Here is a 13,673-nt window from a genome sequence, read left to right on the forward strand (position 1 = left end):
GGTGATGCGGGACCCGCTGACAAAGAGATCCAGGTGAGAGGCCGGGCCCTCGCCTCCCTTCGCCCCCGCCGCGGCCCGGCCGCCACTTTAACCAACTTTCTCTCTTCTCTCCGCATCCCCTCTCCTGCCTGGGCTGCGGGCCTCAGGGGCTTCGGGTTCGTCACGTTCATGGACCAGGCTGGCGTCGACAAGGTCCTGGCCCAATCCAGACATGAACTGGACTCCAAGACGGTGAGATGACTTCTCTCATCTCAGGGGTGCATTTGCCGGCAGAGCGGCTGTGCTCGGAGCAGCCGTCGATTGCGGTGTTTGATTTCCAGTTAGAGGTTGTAAACTATTGATTCCTGATCTGGATCGATCGTCCCCTTCTCTATCCCACTTGCCGGCGGGTAGCTGAGCTGCCGCCCGAGCACCGGGCTCGCCGTTGACCCGGGGCTGATTCCTGGTGTAGATCTGTGGATCCTGGTGATGGTTTTCTTCCTGCCCATCGGTTGTAAGGCCCCTCTGTGGAGTGACCGTGGCCCTGTCGGAACTGGGACACCTGAATGCGTTTGGGGCGAGGATTTGCCCCGGGGAACGGATGCGGCTGCGTTTGGGGAGAGGGAAGCCGCCCTTTTGCTCCGTGTGCTGCCGAGCACTGCTCCCTCCCCAGGGGTGCTGTTCCCCAGCACCCAGGCCCTGCTTCCCCGGCCATGGTGGCGTGTGCACCCCCCCTTGGCAGAGGGCCCTCGTGCTGTGCACCCCAGAGACTCTCCTGTGGTTTCCCCAGGCGAAGTTTTTGTAACGGTCATGGAGGTTCAGGACTTTATTGTCTCCGAGTGTGGCCAGTGCCCGCCCATGTGGGCCACCACCGGCCTCTTGGAGCGCCTGCGGCTCCAACCCTCGCTCTGCAAGTGGGGTCTGATGAGAAGCCTGGCTGGGCCAGCAGAAAGGTTTTGGTGGCTCCCTGGGCTAGTGGAGTATCGTGGTGGGTCCTGCCTTGTGAATCTGTGGTGCTTGGGAGATGTGCAAGCTGTTTGAAGGGGTGGGGGTGAGGTATCTGAGTGGGAGGTCCCTTCTCTTTAGTTTTAGTGACTTGCCCTCCCCTGAATTCCTTTTCCTTATTGCTGCCCTGGGGTGAAGGTGAGGGTAGGGATGGGGGAGCGGTGGGGGCTGCGATGGGCTGGCACGGTGAGGGGAGATGTTCTGGCTCTGGGCATGGGCTGCCGAGGAGTCCAAATGCACAACTTTATTTCCTGCAGCGCGTGGCTCAGGCGTTCTAGCCTTTATCTTGGCAGAGGGAGAGGGCGGGAGAGCGAGACCCTCTTTCTTAGGGTTTACAGCGTGAGTTGCAGTGAGATTTATGTCTGTTCCTGTTTAACTGCCTGGATCGCTCCCTTTGATGTGCACAGGTCCTTCCTCCCCACGGGAGCTCCCGGTTAAACCTACCCCAGCCTTCCTGGCTGAGGCTGGGTCCCCAGGACTCCCAGCCCTCTTCCTTTCAGTAGTGATATAAAGTGAGTTTTGCTTTATGGGAAGGTTACAGTAAAGTCTTTTGAGGAGGGCCCAGGGCTTTCTTTTTTTCTCTTTTTTTTTTTTTACTAGCCTGTGTAAACACAGTGTCTGCTCAGCTAGTCCTGTCGTGAGTCTGTGGGCATAGACCCATCTTGGAAAGGCCAGTGATGGATGTCTGTTGTAGCACTCACCCTGAGAGTGTTTTGGGGCTAGGAGTGAGGTGAAACACGCCGTCTCCATTTTTCTTCCTGAACCACCACTGCTGCCTGTGTGAAGCCACTCTGCAGCCCACGGTGTGGCCAACGAGGGTGTGGAGAGATGGGCAGGGCAGGGCAGGGGCGGACGGTGGGCTCTGCAGGAGAACAGAAGGGCCTCATGGCGCAGGGCGCGTGGGGACCGGCCAGCCATTGAAATTCCCTGCTGCATCTGCTCCGCTCGGCCCGCCGGCGCGGCGTGGAGAGTGGGGGCAATTTTACCAAGGCCTTCCTTTGTTAGGAACTTTGATCCTCTTCCCCCTTCCTTCTTAATTTTGTTTAGCGTGGTTTTCAGCTGTGTCAGATGTTTTGGGGAGTTTTGGCTCACAAGAGGTTGGTCTTGTGGTAGTGCATGAAGCCTCCATATGCTTTTTCCCTGCTGAGCTGAAAGACACTGCCGTGAGTCGTGGGTTAAATGACAGAAACTCATCTGAATCTTAATTTAGAGTTTTATGAAACTTTTCAGGAAAAGGCTGTCCTGACAGGACAGCCTTCTCTTGAGGCTTGGTGTCTTCTGGCAAGCAGCATTTGATAGACAGTGTCTGCTCAACTTGTTGCTTCATTGTTTTGTGATTCTTCCTACCCTGGAAAGGGTGGTTGGCCTGATTCTTTGGGAAAACCTTGTCCTTTTCAGACTCCTCTTTGTCTGTAAGCTAGATAGGAGCAGGCTACAGGGTTATTTTTGAAAATACTTGGTATGAGAATTGGCTTTACAGTCTCAAGGTGAAAGATTTGCGTGACTTTGTAAAGCTGCAGCTCGCTGCTGCCTTGAACTGCTTCTTTACAAGCTCTGGGAAGAGCACTTGGCAGTGCTGGGTCTCCCCGTCGTTTCTTTGTTGCCGTTGCTGAGTTTTTGCTGGGTTTGTCTTTTGTGGTGGAGGGAACAATTCGCAGCTCCCAGGCAGCGCAGACCCGCGGGGCAGAGGTAGTGCTGGAGGTGTGATGAACGAAGAAACCCAGTCCTGAGGTCTCCTGGGTCCTTCCCAGCCCTCCCCATGCTTTTGGACACTGATACCAGCTGGGTTAACACAGGAGTTATGTGACCTGAGCTATGAAATGGTGCTACACATGGCCTGAAGAGCTGTACTGAGGACCTGGCTGGCCTGCTGGTACACCTGCGACATCAGTGGTATTCCTCATCCCCAAAGCCTTGTGGGGTGAAGGGGAAGTGGCTTGAGCTCAGGTGACTTCCACTCAGTGCAGCCTGATCTGGGGTTTTGTTTTTTTGGATACAATCTGAGCAGTTCTGAATGCTCTTACTCTTAGCAGATTTCTATCTAGGTTCGTAAAAAGGATCCATTACGTCAGCAGGTGACACTGAAACACAACTCCTCCAGAGCTATTTGTTTTAACACTAGAAATGAGGGAATAAGGTACCAGTGCTTTTGCTTTAATTAGGAAGGGCTCGAGCCACCAAGGAGCAGTCCAGTTTGAGTAACTTGAATCCAGCACTGAACCCGCTCCCCTCCGCATGTTCCCAGGGCTGCGCCCGCAGTCGGGCACCCCGGCCTCCCTCTACCTGCAACAATAGCTGGTTGTGCAGAAGAATTTGTGAAATGACTGCCTGCTCCCTCCAGCCAGGAGGACACGTTATCTCTGCCCAGTTGATCACACTCAGGGTAATGAGAAAATGAGGCTGAGCTTAGCATTGCTGAGTATGAAAGCATCTTATTGGCAGGAGCTGAATGACACTGGCTGAGAAGTAAAAGACAGTAGATTATTGTTTTTGCTTATTATCTGCCATCAACCTCCTGGTCTCCTGCCGTCCCCTGTCCTCAGAATTCGCTGTGGGTGTCTGCACTAGCCAGGAAGCAGTGGGGGGGTGTGTTGTGTGCAGGGAGGGGAGGGCAGGGACTGGATGGTTCCGATGCCCCAGGGAGGCACCAGAGGGTTTGCTAATCTGCTGGCGCTTGGAGCTTGGGGAGGGAGGTTTATTTTTGAGTTTATTTGTGCTCTTCACTTTTGCCTCTGTTTACCTACGTGCTGAGTTTATTTATGTTGTAAGCTGTGAGTCAGGATGGAGGTGGGGAAGGCAGGGAGAGAAGCTGGTGGAAGGGCACAGGGGGGCCAAGCTCCGGGGCTGTGTGACAAGTGAAAGGATGCGGGACGGGAGGGCAGCCAGGCTGGAAAGCTGAACAAAGCAGTGAGAGGAGCTGGAGAAACACAGCTTCCTTTTGGGCTGTTGGAGCTGCCGGGCTGATGGGACAATGCTCCGGGCTGCCCTCCCAGCTGCAGCCTGTCCAAGTGCAGGGATGAGCCAGACCTGCCTTTAGTACAGGTCTTTGTAAGCTGATTTGTAGGTCTGGATCATCCCCAATGTGATGTAACTTTTCAGGAGTTGCTGTAAAAATAGGCTATAAAGAAAGAGGTGGTGGCTGAGGAGGAGAGGAGGCTTTGTGGGTGTTTGGCTTGCAGCTGCATTAGTGTTGTCCCAGCTTTTGTGGTGGTGCTGGTGGAGGTGTGAGGCCAATGCAGGCATGGGCTCATCCGTGCTGAGCCCAGCAGAACGCGCGGCACCTGGATGGCGGCGCGGGGCCGGCAGCTCCGGCCGGCAGCAGGTTTACAGGGAAGCTGAACAGGCACAATGGAGGCTCAGCCCGCGGAGGGAGGGAGGGAGGCATCGCGGCTTTGTGTGCGGCGCAGCCTGGGGAGAGGGGCAGCACGTTCCCTGCGGCCGCGGCCTCCGCAGCCGGGGCTCCTCGGGTTAATTCGTGCCATCCTGTCTGCTCTTGTACGGCTTCGCCCTGTGTTTGAAGGGATGAAATGTTGGGCTGTTTGTGCACTGCTTCTTCTCTGTCCCGTTACTACCCAGATGAACTCTGTACTTGTAGGCAAGGTGAAGGGTAAGAGCAAAAAGGCAAAAGAAAGCACTTTTACCACGAGGCTGGTGATGCAGGGCACCCAGGGGCAGGCCGAGTGGGAGGGTGCAGCCCAGCCTGTTAATCCCAGCATGTGATGGGCTCTCAGTGCGTCTGGCCAGCGCTCAGCCAGAGATGGACTACTGCATGCTGGGACTTGTAGTCTCCCTGGCCTACACCTTACCAAGAGGGAAAGATGTCTGCAGCCAGCTCAATTTTATGCACCTCAGGTAGATTCCTTGGGTTTTTAGCAAGGTGCCACGTGGGCAGAGACAGCCGTGCACATGGAGGAAACCCTGTGCCTGTAAATAGGCAGGAAAAGCATGTTCACCTGTTCTTCCCCACATCTCTTTCAGATTGACCCGAAGGTAGCGTTCCCCCGCCGAGCACAGCCCAAGGTAAGCACTGCAGGCAGCCCTTGCACCGCAGGGGGTGAGATTTGTGGTGGTGAATCTTGTCCCTCTGTGCAAGGCTGTCAGTGCACACAACAGAGTCACTCGCTGGGGTTTGCTCAGGACTCTCCTGGAGCACAGTCCTGGGGGTTTGCGTGGCACTGGAGGAACCAGGAGGCCCCTCGGTCGTACTTTAGGATGCACTAGTTAAAGCTGGTGGATTATATGCTGCCCAGGGTGAACTTAGTCCTTCCAAGGTTGCAGAAAGTGTTTGCACGTTCCAGGCCTTAGGAGATACAGAACAGCTCCGTGCTGCGCTGGGATACAGGTTGGAGGAGTGCCGTGTGTGTGCACCTGTGGGTATGAATAGGTGTATGGCAGGGAAGGGGAGGAGGATTTCACTTTGTGAAATGCCCTTGTGTGCTTCAGCACTGGAAGAGGCAGAAGGAGTTTGGTGTTGGACCTTATCTATAGGAGGCTCTGGCATTGAAATGTGCAGTGGCAGGAACTTTTTCCAGCTGTGCAGCTAGAAACTTTTAACTGAGGAGCCAGCAGCAGGCTGGAAGCTGCCTTCAGACTTTGGGTCTTCCTTTAACTTGGCTCTTGGATGTGAGTTTTGAAGTTTAGGGTCTCTATTCCAAGTGCTGTCATGAGTGAAAGAGCTGGGGAGAAGCTGTGTCAAGAAGCAGGGAGGGAAGAGGAGACTGGCGCTGGGAGGGGAGTAAGGGGTTCAGGCACTGAGAACAATTGGTGAGCAGGTATCCCGAGTAACTGGAGCCAGGAAGCACATGGTAGGAATTGGGTTAATTCCATTAAGCAGTTTGGTGACAGAAGGTGCTTTAGTGTTAGAACGGGCTGCTCTCCAAGCCAGGGAATTGCTGCGGATTAGCCCTATGCTCCTTGGGGTAATTAGGACCATGTGTTCCTCTGAGAGCAGGGGTGTAGCCAAGCAGCTAAGGGGAGGATGCAGCTGGAGAGCCAGTTCAAAGGATGTCGGTGTGCCTCAGCCTGGCAGCCATGGCCCCTCTCAGGGTAGTTAGTTTTCTTCCTTGTCCCAGCTGCATCTGTGACAAGTGACAGAGGGATCTTCCCTTTACCTTCTTGCAGAGGCAAAAGACATTTAACTGGGAGTTGACTGAGCTCCACTTAAGTGTCTGGGGAATGGGTGTGAAATGAGACTTGTTCCATTCAGGGACTGGATGCTGTGCAATCTGTGGGCTGGAAGGGTAGAGGCTGGAGAGCCTACCTGTGCTGGCAGGCCTCCTGTCTGGGGGCAGAGCAGGCACCTCTGGGGTCACCCGGAGCAAGGTGGCTGTGCAAAGTGGCAGGGCTGGGGAGGGGACAGCTGTGCCCCATGCATTTGGGTGCTGTCACAGTGCCAAGGGAGCGGTGGCGGGTGAGGGGAGAGGCTGGTAACGTGCTGCCTGCTGAGGAGGTGGTGGCTGGGTGCTGGCATGTAGGATGGGGTGGTGTGAGGGGGAGAGCATCAGTCTGGTGTGGGACAAATTTGCCAGTTGTGTTTGGCCAGAGGGCGTTGAGAAGGGGGAAGCTCAGCTGCAGCAAAAGGATCGGTGCTTCCCGGCAGCGGAGGGGAGTTAGTGGCCTTTGGAGTCTCATTCTCTGCTCGCTCTGGGTTTATTTGGTGAATTCCTGTCCTTCCCTTTTCCAGATGGTGACCCGAACGAAGAAGATATTTGTGGGTGGTCTGTCTGTGAACACTACTGTGGAGGATGTGAAACAATATTTCGAGCAGTTCGGGAAGGTAAGTCTCTTGAGTGGTGTTGGATCAAAGCTGTTCTTTCTGGGGCAAAAGGAGTTTTCTGAACTTCTGTGGGGGCGGGATTAGGAGCTTGTGAGTCTTTTACAAGGGTTAAGTAGATTGAAGGTCAGTTACAGACGTGGCTGGCTGTAATGTCCTTGTAGGGGCTACAGCCAGTGACTCCTGCCCTGTGGTGATTTGAAACAGAGTTTCTGCTTGTTCCCAGAGTTGCTGGTACCTCGGCTGAGGGGAATGGTTTTCCAGTTTTCCCTATCCAGAAGCCTCTTGTGGCTCACAGATTTGCAGATTGTTGAAACGCTGGAGGAAAGTTTGTAGACACTCCTAACAGAGTGGCTGCAGCATCGAACCTCTGATTTTGGCCAGTTTCTTGTGATTGGTATTTCGATAATCCTTTATTAAAAATAAGTCTTTTGGTCCTGAAACTACTTCTGCTGAGTCTTGGGCAAGTGGTGGTATAAGTTTTGGATATTTAAAGAAAGCTTGGCACTCTGACTGTCCCTTATGTTGATCTGGCTCTGCTGTGGCAGGTGGTGGCTCAGGGGAGGGTGGGCTTCTGTGGCTGGAAGTCACTTGTGCCGTGGTCCATGACATCCAGGTGTGCAAACTGTGAGCCCGGACCGAATCAGAGGAAGGGGGGTTAGTCTTGGCCTTTCAGCTGCATCAGGAGGTTGTCAGCATCCTCAGGAGTGATCTCAACAGTATTAGACTGAAGGATTCCAATATTTTTAATGGGATTAGGAACTGAAGGGGATGATTGTACCCAAGTGCCCAATGCGGTCACCTCTGTGGCAGGACACTGCAACTGTTTCGCTGTTGTTTGGTGGTGTTGTGCAGGGATTTGCTCTTTGGGGCAGGCAGTGTTGGATTCTGTATCTGTTGGGACCTTCCTGCCCAGCTGGGGGGAAAACACAGTTTGGTGGGCAGTGACATGGCTAGAACGCTGCTGACACCATCATGGATGTGGAGGGAAGTACCACAGGAACTGCAGTGTGTGAGCATAAAGGCTTTGGCATTAATTTAATTTTCTTTTGAAAGATCCTGCAAAAGGGTGATGTTATGTTAAGGCCCATTAATTGGTGAAAGGAAGGGGAGTTTTGTAACCAATTTTGCCATATTGTTGAAATTTTTGGGCAGAAAGTTTGGGAGAAGTATTTGCTCAGAACCTTTGTTCAGCTTCTGAAGTCAAATCTCCATGTCCTGGTGTGCAGAGTGGCACTCTGTATTTCTGTTTGGTCCTAAGAGAAAGTGGTCAGATGTCCCCTGTTTGCCAGTTGTTAGCTCTGTGTGGTTTAATTTTCCATTAGAAATAAACAAACTCTATTGCATCCCCAAGGGGTTTTACATGGTGTCATTGAAGGTGCCACTACTAAAGGTGGTGTGGTGTCTATGTACCTGAAGGTTGTTTGACTTGCAAGTTCTCCTGCCCTGCTGATGGATGTATTTGATAGGACAACAAAATGTCTTGGGCATAGTCCCTTTTTAACCTCACTGTGTCCCTGTTAATTTGAAGCAGAAGCATGTCATGCAGCACTTGGTTCGCAGGCAATTAGAGCTGCTCTGCTCTGAGCAGTCCTTCCCAGTTCTTTTGGGGTGTTGTGCTGTTACATTCCTCTTGTTTAATGGTCATGTGCTGAGAGGTGTCCTGACATCAGAGAGTGGCAAGAACGGGTTGTGTCAGATTGTTTTCTGGACTGGGCAGAAGGGAGAGCTCTGCATAGCTTGGCGCGATTCACACCAGCGTCCTGGACAACATCCTGTGCTCCCAGTGTGCATGGGGCCAGTGCAGCTGGACTCCTGGCTCAGGGGAGTTTCCATGGGGAGAGGTCAGGGGCTGGGCAGATTGACTTGCAGTTTTTGGGGCAGTTTTCTGACTCATCTGTTCACTTCAGCTGAGAGACTCCTCAGAGCTCCTGTGTAAAGCATCAGTCCTGGCCTGGAACCATCTTCCAGAATAAGCCTCAAATAATTCACCCAAGGCCAGGAGAACTGTTTCCTGAGATTCTCTCCAGTAGATAGCTTGGTATGGCTGAGAGGCAGGATCAGTGGGAAAGTGTGTTTCAGGGGAAAGCCTCTGTGGCCTTCAGCTCTGGGATTCTGAGCTCTGAATGTGCTCTGATGGTTTGTAGGGCTAAGAAAGGCCTGTTGTGTTCAGCTTCAGATGTGACTCATGGAGAATGTGATTTTGATACACAGGCTCTGTTGGTGGCTTCCCGGTTTCGGGCCTTCCAGGTTTCAGAAGTCTCCCAGGATCCCTTCTTTAGAGGTGCTCTGGGCACCTGACTCTGTGGTTTTCATCTCAATTTATGGCATCTTTAAGTGAAAGGTACTGAAGTTTCAGTCGTGTTATCCTCATCTTAGAAAATATTTTTTCAGACAGACTTTCCAAGTCATTTGGGTCCAGTATTACTTCTGGAGTTGGATTGGGACTGTGTGAAAAAGAATCGTTAAGGATGTCCTTTTAAAGCATTTCCTTGGAGGATTCGCCCTCTGAGGAAAGGGCTTTGTAACTGTTCACTCTTCTTCCAAGTGGCCCCACAGTTTTCTAGGACCTGGCAGGAGAAGAACTGTTCTTCTTTCCTCCTACCTGTCCAGGAGAGGCATCCACTTAGGATCTAGAGAGGAGAGAGCAGGGAGCACCAAGTTATCCTGTCTTGATTCCTCAAGCTCAAAGTACCGGGTTCCTGGGGGTAATTTTTAGTCAATCTTGGAGAATCCAGTGGGAAGCTCAGTTTGGGTCTCAGCTTCAGGGAGAGATCATCCTCTGCTTCTGAGGGCAGGGGAGTCCAGGCTGCTGAATAGGTTTTGCATGAAGGTTATCTTCTAGGTAACCCTCAGGCCACAAGCCTAAGTGTGTGTTAGATTTGCCACCACTTAAGGCCTTTAAATTAGATAGATGCCTTTGAAAAATACGTTTTAGCCCAGACAGAAAGCATGCACATGCTGAAGGAATTATAGGAGGAAGTGCTATGGCCTGCAGAACAGATGAGGTCAAATTAGATTATCATAATGTTCTCTCCAGTCCAAATCCGTGAACTGCAGCTCTCAAGTCTACCAAGGTAGCTCATGTTGGTGCATCTTGGGTCAGAAGCAACACACCTCATATGTCCATTAGCAGGAAAAAAAATGGGGGTTTAGTTGGGCTGCAGAGGAAATGGTTTTCTGGTTCATAAAACAAAATTCCCAAGTCTGACTTTTCTATTTTGGCATTTCCGCTCGCTCTCCTATTTTTGTTTTGTTTTGTTTTCTTTCCTTGCTGTCTCTAAAGCCTTCTCTCAGCTTTGTAAAATGGAAGTGGCAAAAGAAAGATGGAAATGTGTGAAGAGGAAATCCATGAGTATTACTTAGGGATAAAGGAAGAAAGGGAGAGGCTGGCACCCCAATTCTTCGTATCAAAATACTTGGTTTTAACAGGCACAAAAGGTGAAGCTTCAAAGAGGATCCCAAATACAGTGTGAGCTTCTCTGCTTCAAAGAGGGATCGCTTCATTTTTTTTCTCTCTTCCAAAACTGTGACTAAAAAATATGGGCTGCTGTTTTCCTGAAGGAGAAAATACAAAGGTTTTTTGTTTTTGTTTTTTTTTTAATACAGTGAGAGAGACTGAGAAGGGATCTCAAGCTGGCTGTGGTTTGTCAGGTGCAGCTGCTGGGGCTTTGTACGTAGTGGGATCTCTAGGAAACACTTCTCTGGTTCCAAAACTCAAATCTCTCTGAGATGCAAGCTCAGGCCACGCACATGCTTTCTAAAGGAGATTATTTTTTCAACTGTAGGACAGAAGTCCTGGAAAGACTTCCATTCACAGCATGTGTAGCTAAGTGTCTTGGCTTAAGTTGGATGGTGTTGGAGATCTCTAGACAGCACAAGGAAGTATTTCAACAGCCTCTCCAGATTCTCACTGAAACCTGAAACAGAAAGAGAGGAGGAAGGTACCTTGCACTACCACCTCAGGCACAGCTAGTCCTCTGTCTAGTTCAACATGTATGAGAATGCCAGAGGAGTTCAAGTCACAGCTTCCTCCTTTTCTGCTTCAACCTGTGGGAACATGTTCTGTATTATTTTTGGGGAGGAAAAGGGGTTGTCCGTCGGAGTAATTTCTTGGGCCGTTGGGTCTCTGATCTTGTAAACAAAGTTATTTGTGTCAAATCAAAACTGAAAGAATGCAGATCATCTTTCTATTTCAAGAGCTGATGTGATGAAGTTTTGTGGTAGAGAAAGTCATATAAATTTCAAGATAGGAGGAGGCTAAGAACAAATAAAGTCTTTTGTCATGGAACTTATCTATACTGTGAGATCTTTGCTGCAGGATGTTGTTGCTAAAATTTGCATAGGCTCCAAAATGATTGGGCAGATTCCTGGAAGGTTTTTAAATACACAGACACCCCTTTGATTTCAGGAAATGCCCGGATCACAAATAGCTTGGAAGGTGATGGAGTATTCTGGGGTCCATGGTAATATCTTTGCTTTGTCTTTATGTTCTTCCAAAGTCTTCTGTAGCTGGTTGATATCTTGGGAGCTGTTGGGCAAGGCAGAGCCCTGCTCTAACTTGGTGAAGCCAGTCTTTTGTTTGTCGTTAGAAGAGAAGTTGATCCTTCCAGAAACTAGAAGTTCAGAGGTCCTGGAAGAAACAGGGGTCTGGACCCAAATCAGGTGTTTGAACTCACAGTTTTGTTGTGTGCTTTTGCATTTGGTGAAGCAGCAGTGCAGGAAATAACATTCACAATGACGTCTTTGCATGACTCACTAATCAGCTGTGGCACCAAGGGTGCTTGGAAAGCCTTCAACCCAATCTGCATCTCCTTGGGCCTGCAGGTGATCTGCATATGTGGAGTCATGAGGGCTCAGCCTCTCTGTGAGGCAGCTCGTGCCCAGAGAGAGATCTGCTCTCTAAAAATACCCTGGAAGCAAACAAGAAAAAAGATCTGCTGAGGTCTGAGGAGGGTTGTGACCTTTAGGCTGCCATCTAATACTGCGTCCAAATTCTGGACCCTTTGCCTGAGAGGTTCTGAGAAATCACTCTGGTACTGTCCTGACAAGAGAAAACCACAGTATCCAAGGGTCTGAATCTGATGAGGGTTTGTGTGTCTGTCACAAATACATATTCATGTGCACATGCCAGAAGAATGGTGTGGTTGACTTGGGTGTGTGAAATGAGTTTCCTGGCTGACTAATGGGAGAACCTTCAGATACTGATGGGGAATGTCTGTAATGGAAGACTTGTTTCTGTGCTTATGGTGGACATGATTTCCCTCACTTTGGATCGGGAGAATGTTAATTAATTAATCCTTAATCTGCCGCTCTCTGGAAATTTCAGGGATCAAAGCTACTTGTCAACCTGCTGTGGATTTCCAAACTGGATTTTGGATTTTCTTCCACAGATCAGAGGGCAATTTATGCAAATTCTCACGCGTAACATGGTTGCAGTGAACAGATGGGGAGGGGAGGAGAAGGGGAATCTGATCACCTCTCTTGCGGCAGGAGGCAGTTTGGCCTGTGGTAACAATGCCTCTGGAACAAAGGGTTCTCTGTGCTCCGCATCTGGTAGGCACATAGCCAAAAACACTGTAGCAGCAATGGTCATTCGGGTCTTCTGGGGTTCATCTGATATTTGCCAGGTGCCCCTGTGGGAGTGGGCAGGAACACCTGGACAGGCTGTGCTGCTCACCTGTGGCATACGGAGCAGTCTCTGTTCCCTTGGACGAGTCTCATTCCCAGAGTTTTGAGAGCGGGTCTGCAGAGCGGGGTGAGGAGGGTCCTTGAGGTGCCGTGTGGGTGCAGCAGACCTGCTCCCTGGATCCAGGCTCTGTGTCCATGCATCCTTCTCCCTGGAATCAGCCTGGCAGCTGGGAGAACCTTGCAGAGTTGCTAATGCCCCCTTCTTGACAGGATGAGCAAGTGGTTTCTTTTATAATTTATTTTATGTTTCTAGGTAGTTTGGTTTTTATTTTCCATATTGAAGCTGTGTCAGCAGTTATTATTCTTCTGCCTGACTTTTCTACAAATATGTTGTCGTGGTTCCTTCTAGGACCAGCCCAACCATATTTGTTTGCTATTCAGGTGGAAGGTGCCCATCTCTTCAAACGCTTTGCTTGAATATTTTCAACTTTCAAGATCTACCCTTTTGAAAGTGCATCCAACATTTCTCATAGAACTTGTGTTGGAAATTATTATTTTCTTACATCTGCATGAGACTGCCATTTGCTTCCTCTTTGCAGATACCTGGGACTGAAACAGGAAGATTGAAAGATATTAGAATGGGATTAAACCTTTAAAAAAACCCCAGGCCTTTTGGCCAAGGCTGGATGGATCATTTACCATTATGGCATCTTTAAGTGAGAGGTGCTGAAGTTTCAGTCGTGTTATCCTCATCTTAGAAAATATTTTTTCAGACAGACTTTCCAAGTCATTTGGGTTCAGTATTACTTCTGGAATTGGATTGGGACTGTGTGAAAAGGAATTGCTAAGGATGCCCTTTTAAAGCATTTCTTTGGAGGACTCGCCCTCTGAAGAAAGGGCTTTATAACTCTGTTCACTCTTCTTCCAAGTGGCCCCACAGTTTTCTAGGACCTGGCAGGAGAAAAATTACTCCTCTTTCCTCCTGCTTGTCCTGGGGAGGCAGGGGAACACTTAGGATCTAGAGAGGAGAGAGCAAGGAGCATCAAGTTATCCTGTCCTGATTCCTCAGCCTCAAAGTAGCAGGTTCCCAGGAGTGATCAGCGACAGGACAAGGGGGAACGGCTTCAGACTGAGAGGGAGGTTTTAGATTGGAGATTAGCAGGAAATTCTTTGCTGTGAGGGTGGTGAGGCCCTGGCACAGTTTTGCCCAGAGAAGCCTTGGCTGTCTCATCCCTGGAGAAGTGTCCAAGGCCAGGTTGGGTAGGGCTTGGAGCAACCTGAGTTC

General features: G+C 50.4%; 1 protein-coding gene across 2 annotated transcripts in view; it reads left to right on the forward strand.

Moving 5' to 3' along the window:
- Positions 1-4: 4 nt before the first annotated feature.
- The window catches only part of MSI1 (musashi RNA binding protein 1), a 30,478-nt gene continuing 16,809 nt past the window's right edge, over positions 5-13,673 (forward strand). For both annotated transcript variants that reach the window (XM_018081972.2, XM_018081971.2), the window contains exons 1-4: positions 5-33; positions 147-231; positions 4,963-5,004; positions 6,668-6,760. In XM_018081972.2, the coding sequence (XP_017937461.1) occupies positions 5-33; positions 147-231; positions 4,963-5,004; positions 6,668-6,760 (249 nt within the window). The remainder of the gene's footprint in view (positions 34-146; positions 232-4,962; positions 5,005-6,667; positions 6,761-13,673) is intronic.

This window comes from Manacus vitellinus, unplaced genomic scaffold, assembly GCF_001715985.3.
Source record: "Manacus vitellinus isolate BGI_N305 unplaced genomic scaffold, ASM171598v3 scaffold_58_pilon, whole genome shotgun sequence".
NCBI lineage: Eukaryota > Metazoa > Chordata > Aves > Passeriformes > Pipridae > Manacus > Manacus vitellinus.